At 35.9% G+C, this 25,339-nt stretch overlaps 1 protein-coding gene across 3 annotated transcripts in view; it reads left to right on the top strand.

The window, feature by feature from the left end:
• PDHX (pyruvate dehydrogenase complex component X) overlaps positions 1–25,339 on the top strand; it is a 93,718-nt gene that overhangs the window by 13,992 nt on the left and 54,387 nt on the right. For all 3 annotated transcript variants that reach the window (XR_010373093.1, XM_064452357.1, XM_064452356.1), the window contains exons 3-9: positions 238–338; positions 3,814–4,019; positions 6,114–6,212; positions 11,255–11,438; positions 12,993–13,140; positions 20,523–20,581; positions 25,091–25,249. Coding sequence is in view for 2 of the 3 variants with exons in the window: in XM_064452357.1 (XP_064308427.1) it covers positions 238–338; positions 3,814–4,019; positions 6,114–6,212; positions 11,255–11,438; positions 12,993–13,140; positions 20,523–20,581; positions 25,091–25,249 (956 nt within the window). In the remaining variant the exon portion in view is untranslated. The remainder of the gene's footprint in view (positions 1–237; positions 339–3,813; positions 4,020–6,113; positions 6,213–11,254; positions 11,439–12,992; positions 13,141–20,522; positions 20,582–25,090; positions 25,250–25,339) is intronic.

Genomic DNA, 25,339 nt, shown 5'->3' with positions numbered 1-25,339 from the left:
GAAGGCTCGGGCAGTGTTACTGAGCGATGGTGTTGTGGAAATAAATTACCTTGTGTCTGTACTTCCTCTTGGAAAACCTACCGTAAACATCAGTATTTGGAATACGCTAATGTTCTGCTGCAGCAGTTTGTGTCCCTGAACCTTTTTATTTGGAAATGAAAGATAAGTCTTCCATGGTTAAATAGATCTGAAAGGAAGTTTAGGCGAAGTATTCTTAAGTTCTGTTATATTTTGCAGGTGAAACAGTGAATGCTGGAGATGCATTGTGTGAAATAGAAACAGACAAAGCGGTGGTTACCATGGAATCAAGTGACGATGGCGTATTGGCTAAAATACTGGTAGGGATTCTGCCTTTCTGAGTAGGATGATATAACTTCTCTTCAGACTGTTGTTTAGCATATTGCCTCAAAAACTAGTTTAGATATCTAAACTTCCTTCTGCTCAGCTTTCCGAATGATGCACTTACTTGCATTCCCAGTGAGAAATAATTACTCTATTTTGTGCATGTACCAGAGTACTGGTACATGGTACACGGTACACGATTCTATAGATGTTTAATTGATTTTCAGTTAAGGTGATTGTATTATGTTGTTTTGTATGTTTTGCACCTTATGAATTATGTCCATGCAGTATTGCAGTTTATGACATCTCTGATTTACAGAAAAACAAGTTACAATCGGTTAATTGGACTATGGGATTTTGCATGGTACTTTTACCCAGGGTGTGTGATCTCCCTGCTAGATTATCTTGTGCTGGCTGTTGAAGATGGAACGTTATATACAAGATGGGCTGACCCTGAGGACAATTCTTAGAATTCTTAATTTCCTGTATTCTTAAAGTTAGATTGATTAAGCTTATTATATAGAATGAGAACTGGGGTGACTGTGAAGGTCTGTGAACATTATTTTGAAGTATTTGTGTGTATGTGCATATATAACAGAGATAATACTCAGTTTGGTTGGATTCCTTGTTTATGTTTGGGTTTAAGTCCTGTTATGTACCAAGATGGAAGGAATAACAACTGGACTACAGAGATCAACAAAGTTAGGATCTTTGTGTCTCTTCTCAGCTATGCGTACACACAGCAGTAGAAGTATTGTGAAGCTACTTATTTCACCTCTTTCTACATCTAAGATTCTAGGGTTCATTTAGTTTTATGCACAGAGGTTTTCTGTTATTGTGAATTATGTAAATGTAGAAGTGACTCAAAAATCTAGGGGATTAATACTTAAGCAAAACAATAACAATTTTTGTCTATTCTAGTTCTGAACTGCAAAGGTGTGTTTAAAAACGTTTTTTAAAAAATACTTGCATACACCTTTTAAAAGTATAAATTCTGCAGTCATCTGTGCTGGAAACTTGTATTAGAAAATAAGCAATGCTGGAATTTTCACATAACTCTCTTGGAGTGAGGAACATGAGAAAAACCACAGTTGGCTTGCTCTGAAGAGTGAGAGTTGACAGCATTGATGGCTTTGAGTGCTCATATCATGCTGACTTATGAACAAAGCCTAAGTAGTATAAGTGTTGTGTTAGTTTCTGAAGGCTCAACCATGCCTGTTGGATTTCTGCATGTGTTATAGCACCATTCACTCAGACACCAAAATTATGTTAAGAACGTGACACAACAAGCATGTTGCAGTGCTTCTTGATCTATTCAGTTACAATATGTAGACTGCTTATAAAAATAAGTGTTCTCTGTTGTATGTGCAAGCCTTTGTAAAGCAAAGAGAAGACACGCCAGAAAAATTGGTTTCTTCTGATTTTGAAAAAAAATGTAGCTGCTGCCTATTAATATGTTATGGGGAGTATTTTGAACTTGGGGTTCATATCTGTTTTGCATCATCATTGGTATGGATCAAACATCTGAATATTATGCCGACAAACAGTTTTTCTAAACACCTTGTTCAGTGCTAAGTATGATAATACTGTAAAATTATTAGTGTGACTAATTTCAGTATATTTTTATGTTTATAGCTTTCTTTTCTTTTGTTTTTCCCAGTTTTTGTGGGTCAGTGGCTAGGTTAGGTAGGTACTGGCTTTAAGCTGCTGTTTTCTTTGATTATGAGTGGTAGTAACATTGCAATTATACATAGTTTTACAATTCTGTTTAGCAGTGGGCCTGTGGTAGGATCTTTCAGCCTTAGACAAATCAGTTCAGGACTTTCGGTTGGCATTCTGTTATCCCCAAGTACTTTAAAGTCATATCAGTAAAAATAGAATATGATCAAGTCTGGATGGACTCTTCAGACTTTATTCTCTCAAATTAAGCTTTTCAGAATATTAATGGAGAAGAAGGCATCAAGAGATCAGAACAAGAAACACTCAACTAAGTCTTCAATAATTTTTTCATGTAATAAATACACTTAAAAAAGAAGTATTACACTAGAATTTATCTGGTGTTCATGGGGAGAAAAGTGAACTGACAAAACTGTAATGTGAGATGGTTTAATCAGAACATACTGAGAACAAATTGCCTTTGCTGTTTCTTCTTAGGTCTAGTGTTGGTCCTTCTAGCAAGGGAGCTGGGTAATCCTGTGAAATTTGATACATTCTGTCAGTGGAGTTAAGAGTGTGCAGAGAACATCCTTATCTGAGTAATAATGTTCTAGTATTTCCATCTGCCTAGTACAGTCTTTACAGCATTCTGTTTTATTTATGTCTAAGTGCCTAGAAGACCCAATTAAAGTAGTAGGAACAGTGTGACACCTGATACTATGTATATTTTTATTTAGTGTGTCTGTCTTTAGGCTTTTCAGATTATAATGATTACATTTTCATGGGTAAAACATCAGCATTGCAGATATATACCAGCTCCATTTGAGGCAAACGTGTGCAATATGGCTTTATGGTGGAAATACAGTGTCCGTTTCCTTTGTTAGGAAATCAACTCTGTTTGGGCTGGTACAGTCTAAATTGGTTTTAAAGGGCTATCTTTACATGTGGCCCAATGCCCTGGAAATGTTACTTGAGAACCTGAAGAGTTGTACTTCTGCAACCATTTCAGATACTGTAGGAGGAGCCCTTCAGGAGGTTGTTAACGACTGCCATGCCTTTCAAAGCAATAGAGGTATTTTATCTGTGATATAGGTAACTTCTTGTTTTAAAAGGAACATCTAGAATAGATTGCTTTATCCAGTCTGATTAGATTGTATTTAGATTAGATCATCTTTCTGTAAGATTTCTGTTCAGATGTTCTTGGAAACAGTGTTTTACACACCATATAAGTGCTATCACTTTCTTGATGGACACACTTGTTATTTTGCACCAATTATGTTAAAATCAACAAACTTGGAGGTGGAAGTTAGTGGAAACCAAATAATATCATTTTCAAAAAGAAGTAGTGGGGTGTTGGTGTCTTTGTTCCCTTAGCTTCTGAATTTACAACCTTGTGTTTTAAAAAATAACACTGCTAGAAACAGGGTAGATACCTCAAAGTACATCTCTGTGTCCAGCAAAGTTTTCAGGCTCCCTGTTTGCAAAGATTAGCCGTCCACATTTGTTTTCAGTCCTTTTTTCTGGGACTTTATTCTTGGAGGTACTCAGTAGTCTGTAACTTGCTTACTTTGGTTTCTGAATGCTAACTTCAGATGTATGGGATTTGGGGGCATAAGTTAATTTTCCTCACCCTGTAATAGCAACTGTAATGAATTTCAGTCATGAATCATCTTATTAATAGTAGGAATAAAATGGGATATATATTCTTGATGAAGTGACATTAATATGCCTGAAATTTTCACATCTACTATTTTTAGTCATATTAGTCTAGACAGTGCATTATGTAACTTAACGTTCTAATTACCTTAAATTTAGGTGGAAGAAGGAACCAAAAACGTACGCTTGGGCTCACTAATTGGTTTGATGGTACAGGAAGGACAGGACTGGAAGCAAGTTGAAATTCCAGCTGATGGTAGTGATCCTTCTTCTCTGGCTCCGCCAGCACCTGTGCTTACCTCAACTCCTGTAGGTCATTCAGTTGCTGTCCCTCCTAAACTAGAACATCAACCTGGAAAATTGCAGTAAGTTCCTATGTTTGTTATGAAATGGAACTCTTATTTATTTAGATTGGTAGAGTGGAACAAGAAGAATCTTTTGTCCTTTTTTATGCAGTATTAAGCTGTTTAAGAGAGTGTTCCAGTATGTGAGAGGTAATAAAGCTTGCCTGCCCAGAATATTTCTTTGTTTGCAAGCCCAATAAGTCGATTCAATCAACGGAGTTTTATTACACCACCTTCTATGGATGTGCTTTTATTCTGGCATACAATTGCTTTATGAAGGATCTAAGCTTAGATTAGAAAGAAGTTGTGTTTATAGATGACAGACGCTAATGGATATGCATCAGATGCTCAGTTTACCTATAACTTTGTCTTCTATTTCTTTTTTAGGAGAAAAAATAAACAATCAAATGGCACGCTCCAAAACCCTTCCAAGCCTTTGCACTTTTGATATTAGAAAAAATTTCTTCTTATTTTCCTAACAATGGAATGCGAAAATCTCAAAACTGTGGATTTACATGCTCTTTGTTAGTTTTGTTTTGTTTTGCGCTGTAAGGGTACTCTAAGCACTGCAAACATCTTAGAGGGGGAGTAAATTAACCCGAAAGTGTCAGTCGGGTAACAGTAATATATAAATCACTGGTTTGTGTCATAGGATGTACCTTATTGGGAAGTATCACTCCTTATTTGGCGTGAATTGTGATAACACAAAAGCTGTAAAATTACAGCCTATTAAAGAAAAGAATAGGAAGCTAATTTTGGTAGCACATGCAACGCAAACTATTTGGTTTTGGTTGTTTTGGGGTTTTCTTGTTTTCTGTTTTTGTTGTTGTTGCTTTTTGTTTGGTTGTTTGTTTTGTTTTGCCGTTTCCAAACCTCATTATCTTTTCTGTCTGGTTTGCTATATTTACTTTTGCTGTCAGCATTTAGGCTCTTCTCATGCAAGTGGAAGACAACTAATTGAGGTCATTGCCCAAACGTCTGTAGTAGTAGGATGATCCTTGAGAGGATTAACTCTTGCATTTTAATACAAAAAGAACATCAGAAGTGCATCTGTTTCACTGCAATTGTTAATTAGAGATATATCAGCATCTTTGGAATCGAGTGACCATTTATGACATGCGGTTTTTTGGCAAGGGTTTATGGACAGTGCTTAAAACATAATGTGGTGCAAATATAGTCTCTGTTAGGAAATAAAGAATTGCAGATTTTGTGGAAGGACTTGAAACCAAGATTTATTCCTTTATGAAAATGTTGCTGCTTTTGAATTCTGAGACCTCTTCTCTACATGTTGTCTTTTTTCCTCATTTGGGAAAGCAAATCATGCTAAGGTGCACTGGGTGCTCTGTAGCTATGTATTGTGCTTTGTAGTTGATCACTTGTTTCTGTTTCCAGGCAGAAATGTTACTATTGACCATACCCCATCTAGGTCAAGATGGTAGGTACAGGTTTACTAGTATTAGGGTATACCTTAGGTATATGCTGATTAAAATGTTTGAGTGTGGGAGGGCTTAATATTTAGTCTTTGAAAGCGGATGCTGAATTATGCAACTACATCTTTTGCTTTCTTAAAAAGCAGCTATTTCATTAAATCAATCCTATAAACTAAAATTGAAGCTAGGGCAAAGTTAATGCTGTAATTAGAAATAAGCTCCATTGCTGATGCAATTACAACTAGCCAAACAAATAACAGAGATGAGCAACCCTCTTGTCTGAGCTCCTAAAACTCATTTTTTAATGTTACTATAACAAGCTGGTCTTAAAAAATTTATTTGTTTCTTCACTGGTGACCCTTTTCCAGAAAAATTCACGAGTATATTGCATCGCTGCTGTGAGAAGAAATTTTGGAGATGAGTTTTCCACACTCTATTTTAATCTCTTTATGGTCACTATTTTGTTTTTAAATTCAACCCTGCATTAAAGCTTGGTGGAAAGGGACGCAGTCTGACTTCAGTGTTAGGATCACAGCCTTTCTACAGAACTCTTTTCTTCCCCAGCTGTTGCTTCTGAAATAGAGCATATATTGTGTAGTTTCTCTTGATGTACATTAAATGAAATAAGTTAAATCTTATTGTTTAAATTGATGTTTTGGTTTTTTTTTTCTCCTCATTTCTTTAGGGTTCGCTTAAGTCCTGCAGCTCGCAACATTCTGGAGACGCATGGATTAGATCCAAGCAATATTACACCTTCTGGGCCTCGAGGAATCTTCACTAAAGAGTATGTAGATATTTCAGTAAAGCTACAGCCTCATATTCCCTTATTTCTCTCTTTGAACCTAGAGCAATCTCCATGAACTTGAAAAGTCCATTTATTTAAAAAGGCAACTTCTTGTTCCTTTTTTTTTTTTTCTGTTGGAGTGGCTTAATTAAATATGAAAAACCCATTGAGAGGATATGGAGAGTAGGTTAGGAAATACTGTAAAAAGCCTTTAATTAAAAAAAAAAATCTTTCTGTTTTTATATCACATCTGAGCTGCATGGTACTGCTGTCACATTTCCTGCAGCTCAGCCTAATAGTGGCTATCAACTCCTAGGCACCACTGTTAGCTACCATTGTGGATCTCAAGAAATTTGCTCTTCAGAGATGTATTCAGAGCCAAAATAAAATACGAGTGGCCTGTTTTCTTCAACTCCTTTTCTTTGGGGAGTTCAGATCTTTTGCTTCTTTCACTGAAGTTTGGTTATGAAGTCTGTCACGATTTAATTTTGTTCCCTTTTTTATTCAACTGGGGACAGCAAGGAATTGTAATGGTAAGAAATTCAGAGTTCTGTTTTTCTCCCATCTTTGTTTTTTCCCCATCTTTGATTTAAATAATGTTTGTTTACAAACCTGTGGTTTGTTATGATCAGGCTTCTAGTAGTTTACTTTTTGAGTATTCTGATCTAATGATTGGCACTCAAGCCTTGGAGTGAGGAACTTGTGTATAAAAGCATGTTGTGGTAGATCCAGAGCCCTTAGCCTTGAAATGATGCATTGCCTTCGCATTAGTGTGTGTTATTGGAGATGAGGATTTTGGCAGTAATACTTATTTTTGTTCTGAGTAAAATATTTCCTTTTGTCAAATGCCATCATCCATCTACACAGACCTTGTTAGCTGCTGTAATTTTACTTCTGTTCAAAGACAATCAGGTCAATGTAACTTGGAAGTGAACCCAGAGAAGCAGACAGCAGAAGTCTACTGGTTTTTAAACTTTTTCTTATGGTCTTCGGCTGAGTTGAGGTAAAATAAGGGGTTGAACTGATATAATATTCTAAGTAACAGCAAATGATCAGAGATAGTTTTTTCTTGATTATGTAAGTGTAATAGTAATTTATGGTGTGTTACTAGGCTATGGCAGGTGGAAACCTTCTAGCACCTTAAGCTACCTAATTAACATTCCCTAGTTGTCATGGAGATGTAGCAAAGATTTCCTTCCATAGCTATGAGGATTATCTAACAAAATATTATTTTTTTTTCAAAACTGCTTTCTTCCATACAAAATATTTGACTTTGAAATGTCATTTTAAGATACAGAGCATCTGGGGGTTTTTAACCATTCTTTTGAAATTATGTTAATCTTTCAGATACCTACAGGCCCTGCTACTATGCTCAGTTTGAAATTAAATGTTTGCAGATTTTCGCAGAGAGCTGCTACAGATATTATGGGAAATATTTCTTTACTTGAGATTACTGTTAAAATACATGCCATGCTTTACAGCTGAGTGACTCATGGTCTCTCTTCCAAATAGAGTAGTGACTGATTCTTTGAGGGAGTGTTTCAAGTTCACTTCTCACTTTTACACTACAAGTTTCCTTGCTGAACAGGGCTCATGCTCACCAGATTACAAGAAACAAAGAAAGATAGTGAGTTATGTAAGCAAGCAAGATTCTTTCCCCACAACTTTCTATCTTTAAATTCAATTAACTGTAATACTTTTAACACCAGTAGGAGCTTTCACTTAACTTTCTCTGTCATGATCTACTCAGTGGGCTGATACTTCGTTTCTCTTAGGTATCTGTGCAAGGCTGAATTACTGATGTCTTCCTGCTTGTTTTTGTTTTATGGAGTGCCAGCTTGTTTTTTTTATTTTTAAGCAATATCCTCTCCTTTCCGAGAAATACAGTAGACATTTGATGTGTCAGTACAAAGTAATTCACAACTTCCGTCAAAGATTGCACCATGTTCCTAGTCATCAGCTCAGACACTGTGTTTGGGAGAGCTATGTTAAAATTAGGGGCTAGTTACCAATAACAACTGTGTTCTTCTGAGGCCGTGTTCCTTCCATCTGTACCTTTCTGAGCCCATGCTCCTCCCATCCATACCTTCCTACCAGCTGTCACTAGGTTAGTGTCATTTGGGATCTCGGAGCTGCTTGGGCATTTGCATTTTCAGTGTGCAAGTAAGGCACAGCGTGCACATGCAGCGCTGGTTTTCCAGAGAGTCATTTCATGTGTATGTATTGAGTGCAGACTTACAGTGGGATCTATGCTGCGTGCAATTCATCAGCTGCCATTATGGAGGAATTACTTCCTTCTAGAAAGTTGATAGTACAGTAAGTCTGATACCTAGAAGTATCTGATGTGTAACATTCTTCGTGCAGCTTTTTCCTTCTTCCAGGAAATCTTCTATGAATTGAGTGATTGGATGTTCAAATGAAAGGGGATTGGGACAATTTAGTAAGAGTAACTGCCACCAGAGGAAGGTAGTGTCAATCTGTGCATCTCCTGTTGCATCATTGGATCCTTAGTGATTTTTAGGTGCGTGTATAACCTCTAACTTGCCCATTTCACACATAGTGTATTTTGAGCACAAAATATCAGTTTACTTTTTTGGATTTTGGCTAATGTGAAGTGGAAAGACTACACACTTCTGTAGGAGTGGTAGAGAAGTGTAACAGAGTTGCCAGAATCTGCATACTTCTAATAATAACAGTTTGGTAAGGCATATTTTTGTTTAATAAATGTTTACCAAATTCTGGTATCTTTTCTGAGGAGCAGACTGCTCTCTCTCATGTTTGTTACCTGTCTCTCATCTTTCTCCATTACTATCCTGTGTTGGTAGAGGTTTATAGAGTAGTTGGAAATATGTGTCCAACCCTTCCTTTTCCAGTTCTAATAAAATTATCTATTTGCCTGACTTGTACTGAAACCTGTTTGGTTTGATTTGGTGCCTCCTCCAACCTACTTATATGCAGGCTTGCACTCTTGCACCCATGATGGTCATAACATTGCTGTATCCATTTTTCTTAATCAGGTAAATCGTGGAATTGGCGGGGGGGAAATTATTTTTATATGTACATATATGTACGTATAACAAATATTTATATATTATAAAAATATGTATATATCAAATGTTTTATTTATGTATATTTTATATATATTTATATCTCATGCTCATGCAGGAGCTTCAAAAAATCTTGACTGAATCTTCTGTTCTAAAAATAAGCTCAATTTTGACAATGCATTTTTCAGTTAACATACTAAAAGCCACCAAAATTATTAAAGCGTTTTGACTTGGCTGTGGTAGGTAGGACCATCTGGTTTTTGTCATTTGCATAATATATGGAAGTAATTTTAAAGCATTTCCTTATCCTTAAAATATATAAGAAGCTATAAAAGCTTTATTTTATGTATTATGGAATATAATGAGCAGATGGTCTGTCTTATGACTGCCAAGTTAAAACCCTGAAGTAATTTTTGGTAGCTTCTAATATGTTAACTAGGAAAGTTGTATTGTGTCATGCAGTTACTTTCTTTGTCTCAAATTGTAATGCTAGGGGATAATTTTCAATGAAATCTGATTTTTTTTTCTGATGTAGTAGTTATGTTAAATAGTAAACACTTATTTTTAAAACAAATTGTGGCTAACGTTAATTTGGGAAAAGAAGTAACAACTTAAATAATAACAAACTTACATCCTGAGTTCAGTCATTATTTTTAATATCATTTGCTGAAGTATGTATTGAAGCTAAAAATAAATTGAAGCAAGTCAGCAATCAGTAAAAGGCATTATATAGAACACACAGAGCTTTTTAGTTTTTGATTCTTGGTTCTGGAGTGCTTCTTTGTTAGGAAGAACAAAGAATGCATAATGTTCTGAGATTTTGTCCTTTCTACAAAAATTTAATAACACATTAACTATTGACTCTCAAGCAGTAATCTAAGGAAAGCTTTGTTGTTTAGTATTTATGGCTTATGTTTAGAAGCCAAGGTATGGTAGTTAGCTGTCTGATTTTTACATTTATTTTTAGTTTCCTCTGCCTGTGTATACAATAGAACTTTTTGTACCTGCTGTGGTGATGTCTTCATGAAGTGATGGAGATGTATCTAGGGTATATGATGCAGACTTTTGTTATCAGATCTGGAGCACAGGTCTTCTAAGTGGCTAATATAGGTATAGTTACAACTGCAAAACAGAATTTTTACTATAGCTTGTTTCCCTTGCAGTTGGCAGTGGTGGTGTAAATGCAGTCTTTTCTGATTAGCATCGTAGGTGCTAATCTTTAGCATGTTGCTTCATAAATACAATGCACCTAGGGTAGATGTAGTATTATAGCTTAAAGGTGGTAATTTACTTATGTCTGTCATACTGTGCCCACAAAAGGGAAGTTTTTGTGGTGGTAGCTATATCAGTATAAAGACTCTGGGAGCATGCTTATAGAGTAGATGAGGTTCAACCACACCTGGGACTGCTACATGTTACTCAGTTTTTGGCTTTTATTCTTTAGTGTGGTGCTCCCTTTCAAATTGCTTATGAAGTATGGACTTATATACTTTCTACACCTGTTCGTGCATACTTATGCCAGAAGAGTACAGAGAAATGAATGATAAATATACTAAGTTTTCTGTAAGCACTAATTAATGACATTAAATTTGAATGATTACAAATATAACAGATGAAACAGTTTTTATTTGAGAATTTATAGCCTGAGTAAGTGTACTCTGATATCATATTTAGAAGAATTTAGTGCAATTCGCAAATTACCTTGTACACTCACCATTAGTGGTAATGAATCTTATGCCTCTCTAATACAAGTTTTTTCTGTTACTTCATATTCAAGCCCTCTTATTCACATATATTAATGAGAGTTTGCTAAAAAGATACCATAAAAGAGACACAAAATTCATATGAGTTAAGACTAATCATCTTAATGTTTGGTGTGACAACAAATTTAAATGCACAGAAGTAGCAAATTATTTAAATGATGGAATAGTAATACTTCAGGAATTTTTGAAACAGTTTCTTTGTTGTCAGTATTTCACTATGTTTAATCACCAGGGATGCTCTCAAACTTCTGCAAGAGAAGCAGAAGGGCAAACCCAGTGAATTGAAACCTGCAGTTTCTCCAGCTCCTCCCCAGCCTGCTGCAGGGCCTTCTGCTTCACAAGCAACAGCTGTGACCTCTGCTTATCCAAGGCCAGCAGTTCCACCAGTTTCCACACCAGGACAACCTGCTGCACTGGTAACATTTCTGTTAAGTCCTCAACACTGCTACAGCTAAATATTGCTGTGGCTACTTAAGTAGCTATATGAGATTTCCAGAACTGGAAAGAAAAAGGAAACTAAGGCCAACCAGATGCCAAGCCCAGTAATGTGCAGTTTTTAGTGTGTTTGTGTGATTCTAAAGAAGCGTAATTCAAACTGCAGAGCTCTCAAAATTATGGTCTGCACACTACTTTGTGTGACTTCTAAATGAAGCCATGAAAAAATTGCACTGCAGGCCTTGGAAAGGGCAAAGTCAGAGAGGTAGCAGTTTTATTTCAGTCCCCATACAAGAAGATATTAGTTTGGAAAGCAACAAGACACCCTTTCCCTCAATCCCTGCAGGATCAGTATATCAATGTATATTTGCAAACTTGGAGAAACTTGAATCCTGATTTATTTTTACTGTACTTCATTAGTTTGCTTTCCTGCAATGTGAGTATGTGTAAATGTCCCTTGATGAGTTATCAAGGAGCAAGGAAGGAGAGGGCTTAGTGGTTGTTTTGAGGAGTAATTTTGCAAACTCTAGCACCTAAATAGAGTTTTTATGTTAATTTGAAATGTTAGAAGTACCAGAAATTATATTTTAAAGGATAAATGTCCATGCTGAAATGCATGTGAGTAGAAATTTAAAAGCTTTTGTGAAAAATGGGGGGTGGGGGGAACCTTTCTGGCTCTACAACTGAATTTGAAGTATCTTTACAGGCTGAAGTCTACAATGTAGATACAATTAATAATATTCAGAAAAATGTTGCTTTTTTATACTATACAAAGAATCAAACAAACACAGAAAGCTCAAACTTTGATAGTTTTCCATTACAGAAAAAAATATTTGATTGCACCAGAATATACATACTGCTGTTTGTTGTGCGTTGAGTACCACTCTGTGTGTAGTATACTTGCTATAGATTAGGTATACAAAATAATGTTTTAGAGAATCACTTTTTTCTTGCTTTCTGTAGTCAGTGATATTTCAAGAGATTCCTTGCTTCTCTGAAGAAGTTGGGAAAACTTCTGCACTGAAACTGGAAGGAGAGAGAAGAATAACAAAAAAGATATGCAGTAAAGCCTGTCCTAAGGAAACACTCAGGGAACTGAAAAAGCAATATCTTACTGAGGAAATATTCTATTATAATTTGAATGGAACAAAGCATATTCTGAGCAATATGCGAGGTCTGGCAGACGGAACAGTGCTTATATACTCTGGCTGAGAATTAATGCCTGAATATGTGGGATTTTTTTTTAAGTAATCTGCTAGACTAGTGGGATTAATTCTATACTGTAAAGTGAAACTATCTTTAATCTGTAAAACCTGTTGTGTTGATCCGAGTTAAGTGGAATAGACTAGAACACTCAACAGCCTTAATCATATTAATTTCAGTAGTTGGAATGTATCGCTTTTTGATATCTAGGGGATATTTGAAGTGAGCAGGAGTCACTGATGATAACGCATCAATGCTGGAGTCCTGTTTCAGCAAAGAGGAAGTATGTTTTCTCTCTTGATATTTAATATGCAGCATATGATTTCTTTCAGGGCACATTCACAGAAATCCCAGCTAGCAACATCCGAAGAGTTATTGCTAAGAGATTAACAGAGTCTAAAACTACTATACCTCACGCGTATGCTGCTGCTGACTGTGACATTGATGCTATTTTGAAATTAAGGAAAGAATTGGCCAAAGGTTAGTGATTAAAGTGATTTACTGTAACACGTGGTACTAATGCACAGTTTGCCTTGTTTACATAATCTTGCCCAGGCAGTGTAGATTTTTGTATAGGCAGAACACTATGCATTCAAATAACCTTTTGGTATGGTGCACTTAAGCTGTAGTTCCCTGTGATTATTGAATTGGACAACTTATCAAGATATAGGAAGACAGAGATGTTACTTTGCCAACTAACACAACACTGTGGAGAGCTGCAGCTTAACACAGGACTATGCATTGTCCGGTAGGTTTTTGTTTCCTTCCAACCAGATGCAGCAATATTTAGCTTCTTTCTGGTTAAAATCTCAAATTATTCATGTGAAAGATAATAGGGGAAGCTTTAAATTAAAATATACTCATGCTCTGTCCTTCTAGGTACAATGTTAAAATTTAGTTTTGCTGGCCTCTCTGTTGAATTTACTGGAAAAGGAAAGTTAATGCAGCCTCTCAAATTCTGGCTGAGAATGGCTTTATCCACGGCGAGGAAAGAACGTGAGTTTTTAGCACATGCCAGCCAATGCATGGTAAATTCCCCCTGAAGGCAAAGTGATGGTATTAATGTGAAAGAGGCAGGGTTAGCTCTTCTGCTGAAATTTATATATATGCATAAAGCTATGTTAAGCTAATGGAATAGAAATTTGTCCCACAGAAAACTGGATAATTTAAAAATATACATTGAGAATTGGATTAAAAGCTGTAAATCTCTCTTTATATGTGTAAATCCCAGTTGTCATAATGTGTTCACTGTGTCTTATACAGGAATATTTAAGTATAAGATTAATAAATTAAATATTCTCTTTTTGTCTCAACTTGTATTCACTGAAGTGACTTTTTATAAAAAAGTTCTTGAAGTTTAAGGTCATAATCAAAGATTGCTTTGGTTTTTGCTAAAACTGTTCTTGTTTTTATTAAAATCAGCTGAGTGTACTGTGAAATAGGATGTTTTAGTAGTTTCAAAATTAACTATGCATACTAGAATCTTCAAATCTCAATTCAAGAATTATAAATGACATGCATTTAAAAAAGCAAGAGGATTTTTCAATAGAACACTTTCAGGCAGGTACTTAATTTTCATGCAAAATCTCACATAACTGTTGTTTGCTTAGTGTCTTTTTGTTTAAAAGCTTCTACTTAGTTGGATAAAAACCCCTGAATTTTCTTTTATTTAGAAATATTTGGTCAATATACTGATTTTAATGTTGTCTACAGGAAGTAGCTCCGATTTCATAGTTAGTGAAGGTTCTACACCAAAACCTGTGGAAACTGTTTAGGGAAGGCATTGTTTTATATTAGGTCAGTTCTTAAAATTGCCTGCAGTTACTAGTATTTTTCCTTTTTTTTTTTTTTTTTAATTTGCTAGCTGGTTTAATATTCTATAAAAAGGACACCAACACAGTGCAATCTATTTATGAATACCAGTGTCAGAAATATGGAAACAAATGCTTTCATAAAGCTCTGACCTCTGTAAGTTAATTTGTTCAAGCCAAATTTACAGCTGAGTAGGTTAGACTTGGATTAATCTAGGGCATCTTGCTCTTCAGTGACTCACCTTAAGTTTGAGGGTTATCTAAAAATTGTATCTTTTGTCTCAGAGATATTTAAGCCTGAGGAAAAATTTATTTTGTAATACAATGTTTCTTTTTTTCCATCACACTTATAAGGCTGTTTTCCATTAAATACACATCTTGAACAAGAATTTAAAGGACTGTAATGAAATAAGATCAGAGAGAAAATTGTTGAGCAGTTGCACTGTAAGACTGTTTTTCTCAGCAAGATCATATCTCTGACACCAATCTGGTAAACTGTGGAAAGAATTAATGAATTAATTCACTGTCCTTTTTCAGTCACATCTTCCATCTTCACTTGTCTCCTAAGGTACTTGCAGAGGTTATACCTTTTGGAGATATTTTTCTTCACAGAAAAGCTGGATTAAAAAGTTGAAAACCAGTGCTGCATGTTTCTGCCTCTGTGGTGCCTTCATTCCCTCTGATGCTAAAACTTGAGTTACTTTAAGCTGTCCCAATCCACTGATACATTTTGGCATCAGACCTGTAAAACAGTTATAGAAGTGCAACTGAAGTGATGTTGCAAAGTAGGAAGCAGTAGCGGAGGGGAAGGGAGACAGGCCTGGGTGGGGGCAATGCTTGCTTTCAATTTCCTGCTTGTCCACGGAGCTGTACCTAATTCCCATACATTGAGAAATGAGGTTTGGCTGCAGCTGTCCAGGAAGAGTAGCCTTCTCAGGAAATCTGTCTGGTTTTAAGGCAGAACTTGATAAATCAGTCAAGATCATGAGTATGACCGCAATATCTGTAAGTGATTCTTCTGGTCTTAAGTTTGTATAAAATGTGGAATATTCTTCACAAAGAGTAATACTTACTTCTGGTCCCTGAGGTTGGCAGTATTGTTTATTGAATTGATAATATCTTATCTCTGCCTAAAATGACATGTCATCTGTTGCATTTTATCTGATGGAAATCAGTTGAGATCAGTTGACGTCTGTATCAGTTGTAGCCAAACTTATTAGACATAGCTTTTAAAATTGATTTTCATTCTTTTAGAGGAGAGATCCGTTTTCAAATCAAATTGGGAAACTATCAATTACTTTTTCTTTTGATAGGCTTAGCTAATTATGCTAGTGAAAGAAGCATTTTTTTGTTTACAAAACTTGACTTTTCAATACCTACAAAGGTTGGATACTACTCCAGGCATGCAGATTAATCTCTGTCACTTTATAAATTTAATTTTTGTTCACCGTTCATTCCATTTTATGAAATCTTATTTTCCACACTGTTCAAGCTGCATAAGCAAGTAGTGAAGTTCTGTTTGCTGAAGGAGGCATGCACACATACGCCTCATAACCTGGTACTAAGTTTGTTACTTGGGTAAAAAATTCTGAAGGCCCATTATTTTAAAATGAGGAGAAACAGTTTGTGGGGTGTTTTTTCTCCTACTATACTTTTTTTTTCCTTTTTTTTTTTTTGACAAAAGTTTGTTTCTAGAGACCAGAGACATTCTTGGGAGAATACAGCTGTCTACACAAGAGGGCGGCACATAAACAATCTCATATGGATTCTTTTTGGTGCTGTTAAATGAGTCCTTTTCTCTGGTACCGTTTAAATAATTTGTTTACAATAGTTCAGCTTTTAGATGTGTATCCTCCTTATTACACCAAGTAGTAGAAATAGAATTAATAATGTATGCTGTTATAGACATTACCACAATAGTGAAAATCGAATATTTATAGGTCTAAGGAAGTGACGTGACACTTAAAGTTTTGTTCTGAAGCTTCATCATTGCTATCATGTTTTGAAAGCTTATAGGTTCAGGTTCAAATGATAGGTGTCTGAGGCCATGTGAACTCTGCATTCAGTATAGCATAGCAGGATAGTTTAAATTTACATTTTTATTGCTATACTGATTGAGAAACTGAGTGCTTTCTTCTCCCTTTATTGAAGCATTTAGAGAAGAGCATGAAAAGCTGGGGCCACCTATTGCTGGCATTGCTGTGACTTTGTTTAACCTTTAGCATTTCTCAGAACTGGACCTAATTTGTGCGTGTTCTAAGGTTTAACTGAAGTCTGTGAAACCTAGAGACTTTTACTCACAGAATCAGACCACAAATATCTTCACACTAGTACAAGCCAGTTAGGGGTCTGAACGCTAGCCAAGAAAACTTGACCCCAAATCACAAGGATGGATAGGCTGTAAAAAGAGAAACAGTTAATCATCAATTTATTGCACATTCATTCAACTTGAGCCATAACACTTTATTGAACAATTGTTTTTGGAGGCTGCATGTGACAGTAATACTAAAGAAAAATCTGCCATTTAGAATTCTAAATTACCTTCAGCATTTATGTCAGTTTTGAGACTTTAGTTATCGTAAGTCAGTTACTACTTTCAAAGCAAAAGTCATGAAAGAGCAAAAGGACCTTTCTAAGTTAAAGTTTTCTAGGTAGTAAGTAGGGCTGTGTTTAACAAAACTTTTGGAAGGATGAAGAACCTAATCCAAGCTGACAAGGAAGAGAACTTGAAAGATTTACAGGGTAGGAAATAGGAGTTGTTACAATGTATTGCTGTACATCTGAAGGCTGCATTTCTTGAAAATAAGAATGAGGAGGAAATAATACAAAAGAAAGAAAAGATGTCAGCTCGGAGGGCTTTCAGTGTAAGTAGTTCTGGGGTTGGGAGAATGAATTTGATGGGTCCCCAGTCAGTTTTTGAGGGCTGTTCTAGAGGGTGGTCCCACTGAGGTGTGGTTCTGTCAGATTGCAGTAGCTAAGCAATGTCTTAGAGAAACCTTAAATGACAGCATGGAAAAAATGTGTATCACATTTAATTTTTTTTTTATGTTAACTATATTCTTTTATACGTAATTGGAAACACAGTATTTTAATATAAAATTATTTGTAAAAATAAAGCTTGTTTTTCATTTGATGCTTTACTGGTAATTGAGATTAATTAAAGCAAATCTGAAAGAAAGCATGTTGGTTTCACAGAAATTGAGTCCAAATAGTGTTTCAGGTAATACTGTAGGGTATCTGCAACTTGAAATCTATTTGAGCATCCTAAAGGTAAAAGATTCAGTTTGGACTAATGTCAGATAGGAGAAGAAAGGGAAAGGGCGTGGGTTTTTTGGTGTGGTTTGTTTTTTTTTTTTTCCTAGCTAACAATGAGCAGTAATAAACCAGTTTGTGGTTTTGTGAATAGATATCCTGATGTCATATCCCTTTTCAGTTCTTGAAAGAAAAGAACTGGGTACCGAACTTTGGGAAATGGATGATACTATAGCTTTTCTATGAGGCGTCTCTTCCAGCTTTAATCTTTAATAGGGTTCCCCCACTTGGGTCATCTAGATGCTAGTGCTCAACAATAGAAGGATTTTTGATTTACTGAAAGCTGTGCCTCTGAGGCAGGGTTAAAAACCAGCTTTGTTATCACAGGGCAACATCAGAAAGTGTCTTCCAAGGTCCAAGTTAAATTTCTTTAAGTGAATGGGATATCATGTGGATGTGTAGAAAAGGGTTTTCAAGGTTAACCTAATGAAGTTAGTCTTGAAAGGGTCTGTGTACAGAGGCGTCAGCTAGGTTTTAGACACAGATAAGTGTTCACGTAGTGATATCCTGTCTGACTAAGAAATCGATACTTGGTATTTCTAGCAATTTAGATGGTTTTGTTTTCCCTGGGGGTATCCCAGTGTAGAGATCTTTTGATGTGTCGTTATAGCACAAGACATAAGCCCTCCAGGAGTGTTAGTGTAGTTCAGAGTCATTTGCTGTTCCTGAGGCTTTATCTTGTGAGTGAATTTTCTCTCAGCTGTACACCCAGGAGCTAGAATGCTGATGTTCGAGGGCTACTGTTTTGTACTGGTGACTAGCCCATGCTTGTTAATCCATTTGTGAGGTCCTGAATTAAATTAAACTGCTATTTTCAGATTTTCTAGATGATACACAAGCTGCTTCTCCTTTCACTGGAGTTTTGAATGACTACTTTTTAATGCAAGAGTACCCATGTCATTCTTCTACCTGATTTTTTTTTAATGATATCTTATTCACAAGTTAATGTGAAAGGCAATTTATGGTGTTGATATTTTCTTTAAACAGCAGCAAGTCATAAGAAGTGAAGTAAAAAATTGTCTTAGGAATGCTCACTTAAAATTTCTCATGCTTCTCCTGCTGCTGTGGTTTCATTATGAATATTTTTTTAAAATCTAGGGGTGGGAAACAACCACGTGTCTTTGCATAAAACTAAATTCCAGAGACAGTCATGGTAAATTTTTTTCTGATGGAAATGGTGATGGTTTCTACTGTATGATGAGATGTAATGTGGAAGTTTTATGCAGCATTCCTTACTGTAAGCTTCTTTGTTTTGGGGGTAAAATATAGCAATTATCCCTACTGTAAACTTCAATGATTGAGGGTAAAATATTATCAGACATACTTCACTTAGCTGTACCCCTATATTTTCACTGTATTCCTGTCCCCCCGGAGAGTGGGCAGTGACATTTTTGCCAAGCATTAGGAATGTAATATATAAATCAAAATATAAAATACCAAAATATGTTCAATGACGAAGATACAGGTTTGTCTGATGTAGAATTCTGTTAATACAACGTAGTACTTGCAAATTCCATTGTGTTCCATTAGAATTCTGGCTCTTTTATACATAGATTGCTAAGCATGACAAATGTTGCAGGTCAGCTGTGTGGTAAGTGGATACTTGGTTCATTCCTCCAAATCTATGATCACTAAAGAATATTTCACTTAATATAATTACCTATAAATAATTTTTCCTTTGCAAAAGCATTTCTAATGATATGTATGTGTATTACATGCTGTAAACCAGACTCAAAAATGAAGTAGTGTTGCTTTTTGATCTGTTTAGCTGACAGCACTGATGATGGTGGTAACATAGCTTTTTTATTGTGAGAGTGATTCATTTAACATTATGTAAATATCATGTATCTTCAGGATAATCTTGTAGCAACTGTGGCATATTCTGCACTGTATTGATAGTCTTAGCTTCTGCTGCCAGTCCTGATTTTAGTTAGTACTTTCAGTCTCCTACAACTTGGAAAAAAATAATGCAGAGCAAATATAACCATCATTTCCAGCCGTCCTTTCTGCTGAGCTCTTGGAGAAAGGAAGCAAATGTACTAAGTGTTACGCAGTATTTCTTAGGCTCGCATCGAAAAAATCCAGTCCCCTCAAGGTCATTTTATCTGCTTCTGGCAAATGCTGCCTTTTTTTATGGGTAGCTTTGATTTTAATTTAACAACTTTGTCACTCATATTATTTTGCAACCTGCTTTAGAATGGATTGTTAACCCATTCTAAGGATTGACAGTTGCCCTCACCTTGCTAATTCTTACATTATAAGGCCCCAAAGGTCACTGGAGAATAGCATACTTCTGATCTATAGCTGAAGAAAAGCTGGTCTCTGCAATTATTCCAGTTATGTATCACACCACATAAAGAATAGTAGTCTCCAGTTTTATCTCTGTATATTTATATCTCTATGGTAGATTTCTATACAGGCAGTAAATAGGTGAAGCATAAAACACACATTGGCTGCTACTTATGAGTAGTAATACTCAGTTTGCAGCTTTTTTGACCTTCTGGCAACAGCTAGCAAGAATATCTCTGCTAAGGAGACTTTTCCTTGGTGATACTCCTTTTGTCCCAAGGGGGAGAAAAGTTTTCATGCTTTTATGATTGTAGTTTGAAGATGAGTTACTTTCTGACAATGTTTCAAAGAAGCAAATCTGCTGAGTCACTGGAATTTTGTCATCACACACATACTGATAACAATAATTGCTGATAAGATTTGTTTCTTTTTTTTTTTTTCTTTTTGCAGAGGACATTAAAGTATCTGTAAATGATTTTATTATCAAGGCAACTGCAGTTACTCTGAAGGTAAGGGAATAATTGACTTTAAAAAAAATGTCTTATACTAAACTGCCAAGCAGTCAAAAGAAGTCGTTTGTAAGCCTACATGGAGATATGAATGCGATCATAACAAAGCTTGTAATTCTTTATCGCTTATTGTCAGGTTTTTTTAAGCTCTCTAGGTAAAATTCTCTACACTGTTTATACTGTGGACAGTATAAATGAGAACTTCTCAGTAAAAGTCCACTTATTACAGCTATCATCTGCAGATAATGATAGGTGCTTTGTCAGCAGACTAAATCAATTGACAAGGTAAGTCTTCTATTCTTTACTGTTGCATCTTATTTTCTATTAAAGTTATAAACAAATATTTGTTCAAGTCTTATACCAATCTTGTGTGTTACCTCAGATGTATTCTCATGGCATATTCAGTGACCTCTGCTTCAAATTAAAAATTCTTCAGGCAATCAATCTTTGCTTATTGTTAAGAATTGTCATTTTTCCCTTGTCAATGCAAAAGTTAAACGATTGCAATATATCGTGAAGTTAAGATCTTAAATTCCATTAGGGCCTGCCTATTCCATAACAAACTACAGAGGCTTCACAGACTCTATAAGCTAATTGCGTGTTTACTGGGTAGAAGTGGATACATTGCCTTCCAGTTTGTGTTGATTTGCTCTGCTTGGAAACAGTCCTGGTGCCACTTAGTTTTTTGACACTGGAAGGTTTCAGAGATCCTTCATTAGGAGAACTGCCATGCTTTGGGCCTGTCTCCTCTTAGTCCAGAGAGTCTCAAATATAATCACTTGGAAAACACAGTGTGAAATTAATCTTATTTCCAAACTTGTGAAAAGAAAGAACTGTGATGGTTTCACTTAGAAGTGGAGTGTTTTTGGTTTAAATTCAGTTTGAGCTTAATTTCAAAATAAGTCATGTGTGGGAGCTCTGACCAGCCTGAAGACCAGTGTTTTTAAGGTTCAGGAGGAAATAGTATCTTCTAGTGATCACTACCAGCTGGAAAAGATCTCTGTCATGTAGAAAGATAATTAAGGGGGACACACGCTTGATACTTAAACTGTCCTATGGAGTGTGCCCTCATCATCAAGGCAATGTGCTTATGTGTGACAATGAATGAATGCAGATTTTGAAGCAGTTCGGTATTGCCATGCATTTGTTACCTATACCTTCTTGACTGCACGGTGATCAAACCTTCTATCTGTATGGTAAATGCCTAAAAAACATGAACTTTTCTGATATCATTGCATCATTTGAGCAGCGGGTTCTAAAAGCTACAAACAGACGAGATAAAGCAGAACAAGTATCCAGACTAGTTTTATTACCTCACAACAGAATAAAGACAGCAGAAAGGGAGTGAGATTTTTCTCATTTGTGAGGAATATTTTAACTATTCAAAAGCTGAAGGAGGAAGTTCTTAAGTGGGGAACTATTCCCATGGATGTATGGAATTAAGAGAGAAAACTGCACTGGAATGGACTTGAGAAATTTCTAGACAAGCATCATCTAAGTAGTAATGTATAATTGCAGAGCTATAACTTTAATAGAAAATAGACAGGATTCTAGGCAGTTTCATAAGTAAGTGCCTGGGAGAGATTCTGGGCATTGGATAGACTGGAAAAAGCTTCCCAAGTTATTCTATACCAGAAACAGAAGGAGGCGCTAAATATGCTTCCTATGTTAGATGTGAACATAGCAAGAAGCTTTTTTTTTTTTTTTTTTTTTTGTGGCCTAATGAGACCTTATGTGAGGAAGTGGTGACATCCAAAAATTACTGTGAACCACTAGCTGTGAATGTAGGGTATCAGGTCTCTGCACCAGAGAACAGGTGAAAGGAACAGGAGACAGAGGGAGAGAGGAATGAAAGATTAGGTCTTGTGTTTTGTGTTTTTTCTCTTCTACACAAAAGAGACCAGTCAAGAAAGATAATGGGATGTAGTCCTAGTTTATAATTTGTCTGTACATGAAAGAATCACTTGAATGCAAGAATTCAATATACTTTTTATTATTTCCGCTTGTATAAAAAAAAAAATTTTTGATGTTATTTGTGGGCTTTTTAAATTGCTGCCTGAAACTTAAAAAAAGGGTAGTTTCCTGTCCGTTTAACTATTAGGCTGCTTCACTGTACTTTGAAGGAGCATACATGTGGATTATGCATATTGTTCATTGCCATTGTTTAAAACAAGATTTCTTTATCTGCCATCACAAAATGACCTACCCAATGAATTCCCTAAATATGATTTCTCTTTCTGATATGCAAATAAAAATATTTAGTATTCTTTTTCCTAGTATTTTTAGCTGACACTTATAATACAGAATTTGAATCTTAAACTTAAGGATTAGATAGTTCTATGCTGCAAACATGACAAAGTCACCTGTAGCCTGTCATTTTTAACTTTATTAAAGGAAATTCAATAGACAAACCTAGTAAATGATAATGCATACAACTTTGTAAAATCTTTGGTTACAAATGGCTTGGTGTTCCAGGTCTGATTCTGAGAAGCTGGAGGTCTTGTGCATTGGTTAGAAGAAATTGAGGTGTTTTGTTTTCTGGGTTTTTGTTTGTTTGTTTTGTGTTGGATATTAACATTGTGTTTATATGGAAGTAATCATTAAACTATTCTGCCCCATTGCTTTGTTACAAATCTATGCAAGCATTTGTTTGACTATTAAAATAATAAATAAACCCCTGCCCCAGAATTAACTCAGCATACCAGGAAATAAGTTCATGATAAGGCTCATGTCTCAACTACTTTCTATCAGTGTTTCAGGAAAATATGTGGACTACTAGTTTAAAAGATAAAACCCACCTCCACCTGTTCCTCTCCACCCCAAAATTCAGTGGTGTGAATACATTTGCAAGCTTAAATTCAAGGCAGTTTTATTAACTCTTGTCTGGGCACTGTTCAAATAATATTTTGTTAATATTTTCTTTCTGAACAATGCAAGACATGCTTTTCAAGCATGAATGAACTGACAGCAGCTGGTTGGACAGTTTGTGATTGGTTGGCAAACACTTCAAGATACTGCTTGTATCAGTTCTTTAACATGGTAAATTTCTCCTTCGCAGTTCTTAGGATTGCAAGTCCAATTGTGAATTCTACTTTTTGGCATGGTCTCATCATTTGACAGCCAGAGGTTTGTAAATGTGCCAGTGGGCTCACCAGATGATAGCCCATTAAAATAATTCTTTCTGGAACAATGAGGGAGGAAGGAAAGAAAGCTTCCAGGCTGACATCCCCAAGTGGTTCGGCTTAGTAACAACGGCTGATAGCAGCCATCTAAAAATAAACAGTCTTTCATAGCTGAAGTGATGGTAGAAATTATACTGTCTGGTCTACATCAAAATCAAGACTATTCTAATTATATTGAAGTTGATAGAAGAAACTCTTTGTCCCTCCCATCTCTTTTGGGTACCTTATATAGAGAGTCTTGAAGGCATCTTATAACTGTATATACTGTGGGACTTTCCTGAAGTTTAACTTGTGAAGAGGAGTACTAGCATCTCCTTTTTTAAATTTTATTTAAAAAAAATATACATTCTGGTGTTGAAGAATAGGAACTGAGAGTACTGTTACACCGCTACTTCTAGGAGTGGAGTTAGTTTAGATAGAGATAATGTGTTTCCTCCCATACTTGTTTCTGGAATACCTTCTCCACTACAAAGTCAACTTCCTAATTTCATTACGGTCACTAACTACTAATCCTGGATTCATTGGAAACAGTACTTTCACAGTATCGATGATCAGTTAGCCGAGACTTAAACTATATGTTGGGTTTTTTGTTTCCCCTGAGCTGTTTCAGCTTTATATGGTGAACTCAAAAACCTCATTGAAATTATCAGTAAACATTCTCTCAATTTTAATTGAGTCCATACAAAAGAAAATATTTGATGCATTTTAGGAAAACCTCATCTGAACAGTGGTGAGCATACCTGCAGCATATTCCATTTGTAGCTTCCTTTGTTGAGAGTCATTCTTGAGACATGAGTGGAAAACACCACATGGGTATAGTAGGATGTCCATTTCCATGCTTTTTAAGTCAATATCCTGTGATTTATTTTGGGGGAGAAATGACACTGCTTTGCAGCTTTACATGCTGGGCATCTACAAGGTGGTATCAGTGACTCCTGAAGGAATTTGTAGGCTTTTGTTAATTTGTTTCAGCAGCACAAACAAACCTGGCTGCCCTGCCGTTTTCAGTTCCCGGAGCATACATTCATGCTTTCTGACAAAATAAGTTTAAATAAAATAAATGCAAGCTCATCATGTACATCCATTCTTAGATCCTCACAGTGATTTTTTTATTTTCCTTTGTCTTGCTTGTGGGGGTCCTGATGACAGATGTGACCTGTTCTTTTGCATTCACTTACAGACAGCAGTCTGTGATGCACTCATTAATTTGGCAAATGCCTATATGTAGCTATGTATCTTAAAGGATTTTCCTTTTTCTTCGTAATTGATTGCACCATTGTTCTTTTAACAGCTGTCTTTTACTCTCTTTCTCTTCTGCCGCCCGCAGCAAATGCCAGATGTGAATGTAACCTGGGATGGAGAAGCCTGCAGGCAGCTGGAGTCCATTGACATTTCTATTGCTGTGGCAACAGACCGAGGTCTCATTACACCAATCATAAAAGACGTTGCTGCCAAGGGAATAAAGGAAATTGCTGCCTCTGCAAAGGTAGGTCTTAAATGTACAGTAGGCCGAGGAATACAGTAGCTATATAGTTTTTTGTAGCAGAAAATGTAGCATGACCCAGATACGCATCAG

This window comes from Phalacrocorax carbo, chromosome 5, assembly GCF_963921805.1.
Source record: "Phalacrocorax carbo chromosome 5, bPhaCar2.1, whole genome shotgun sequence".
Lineage (NCBI taxonomy): Eukaryota > Metazoa > Chordata > Aves > Suliformes > Phalacrocoracidae > Phalacrocorax > Phalacrocorax carbo.
This window is presented reverse-complemented; position numbering and strand designations above follow the sequence as displayed.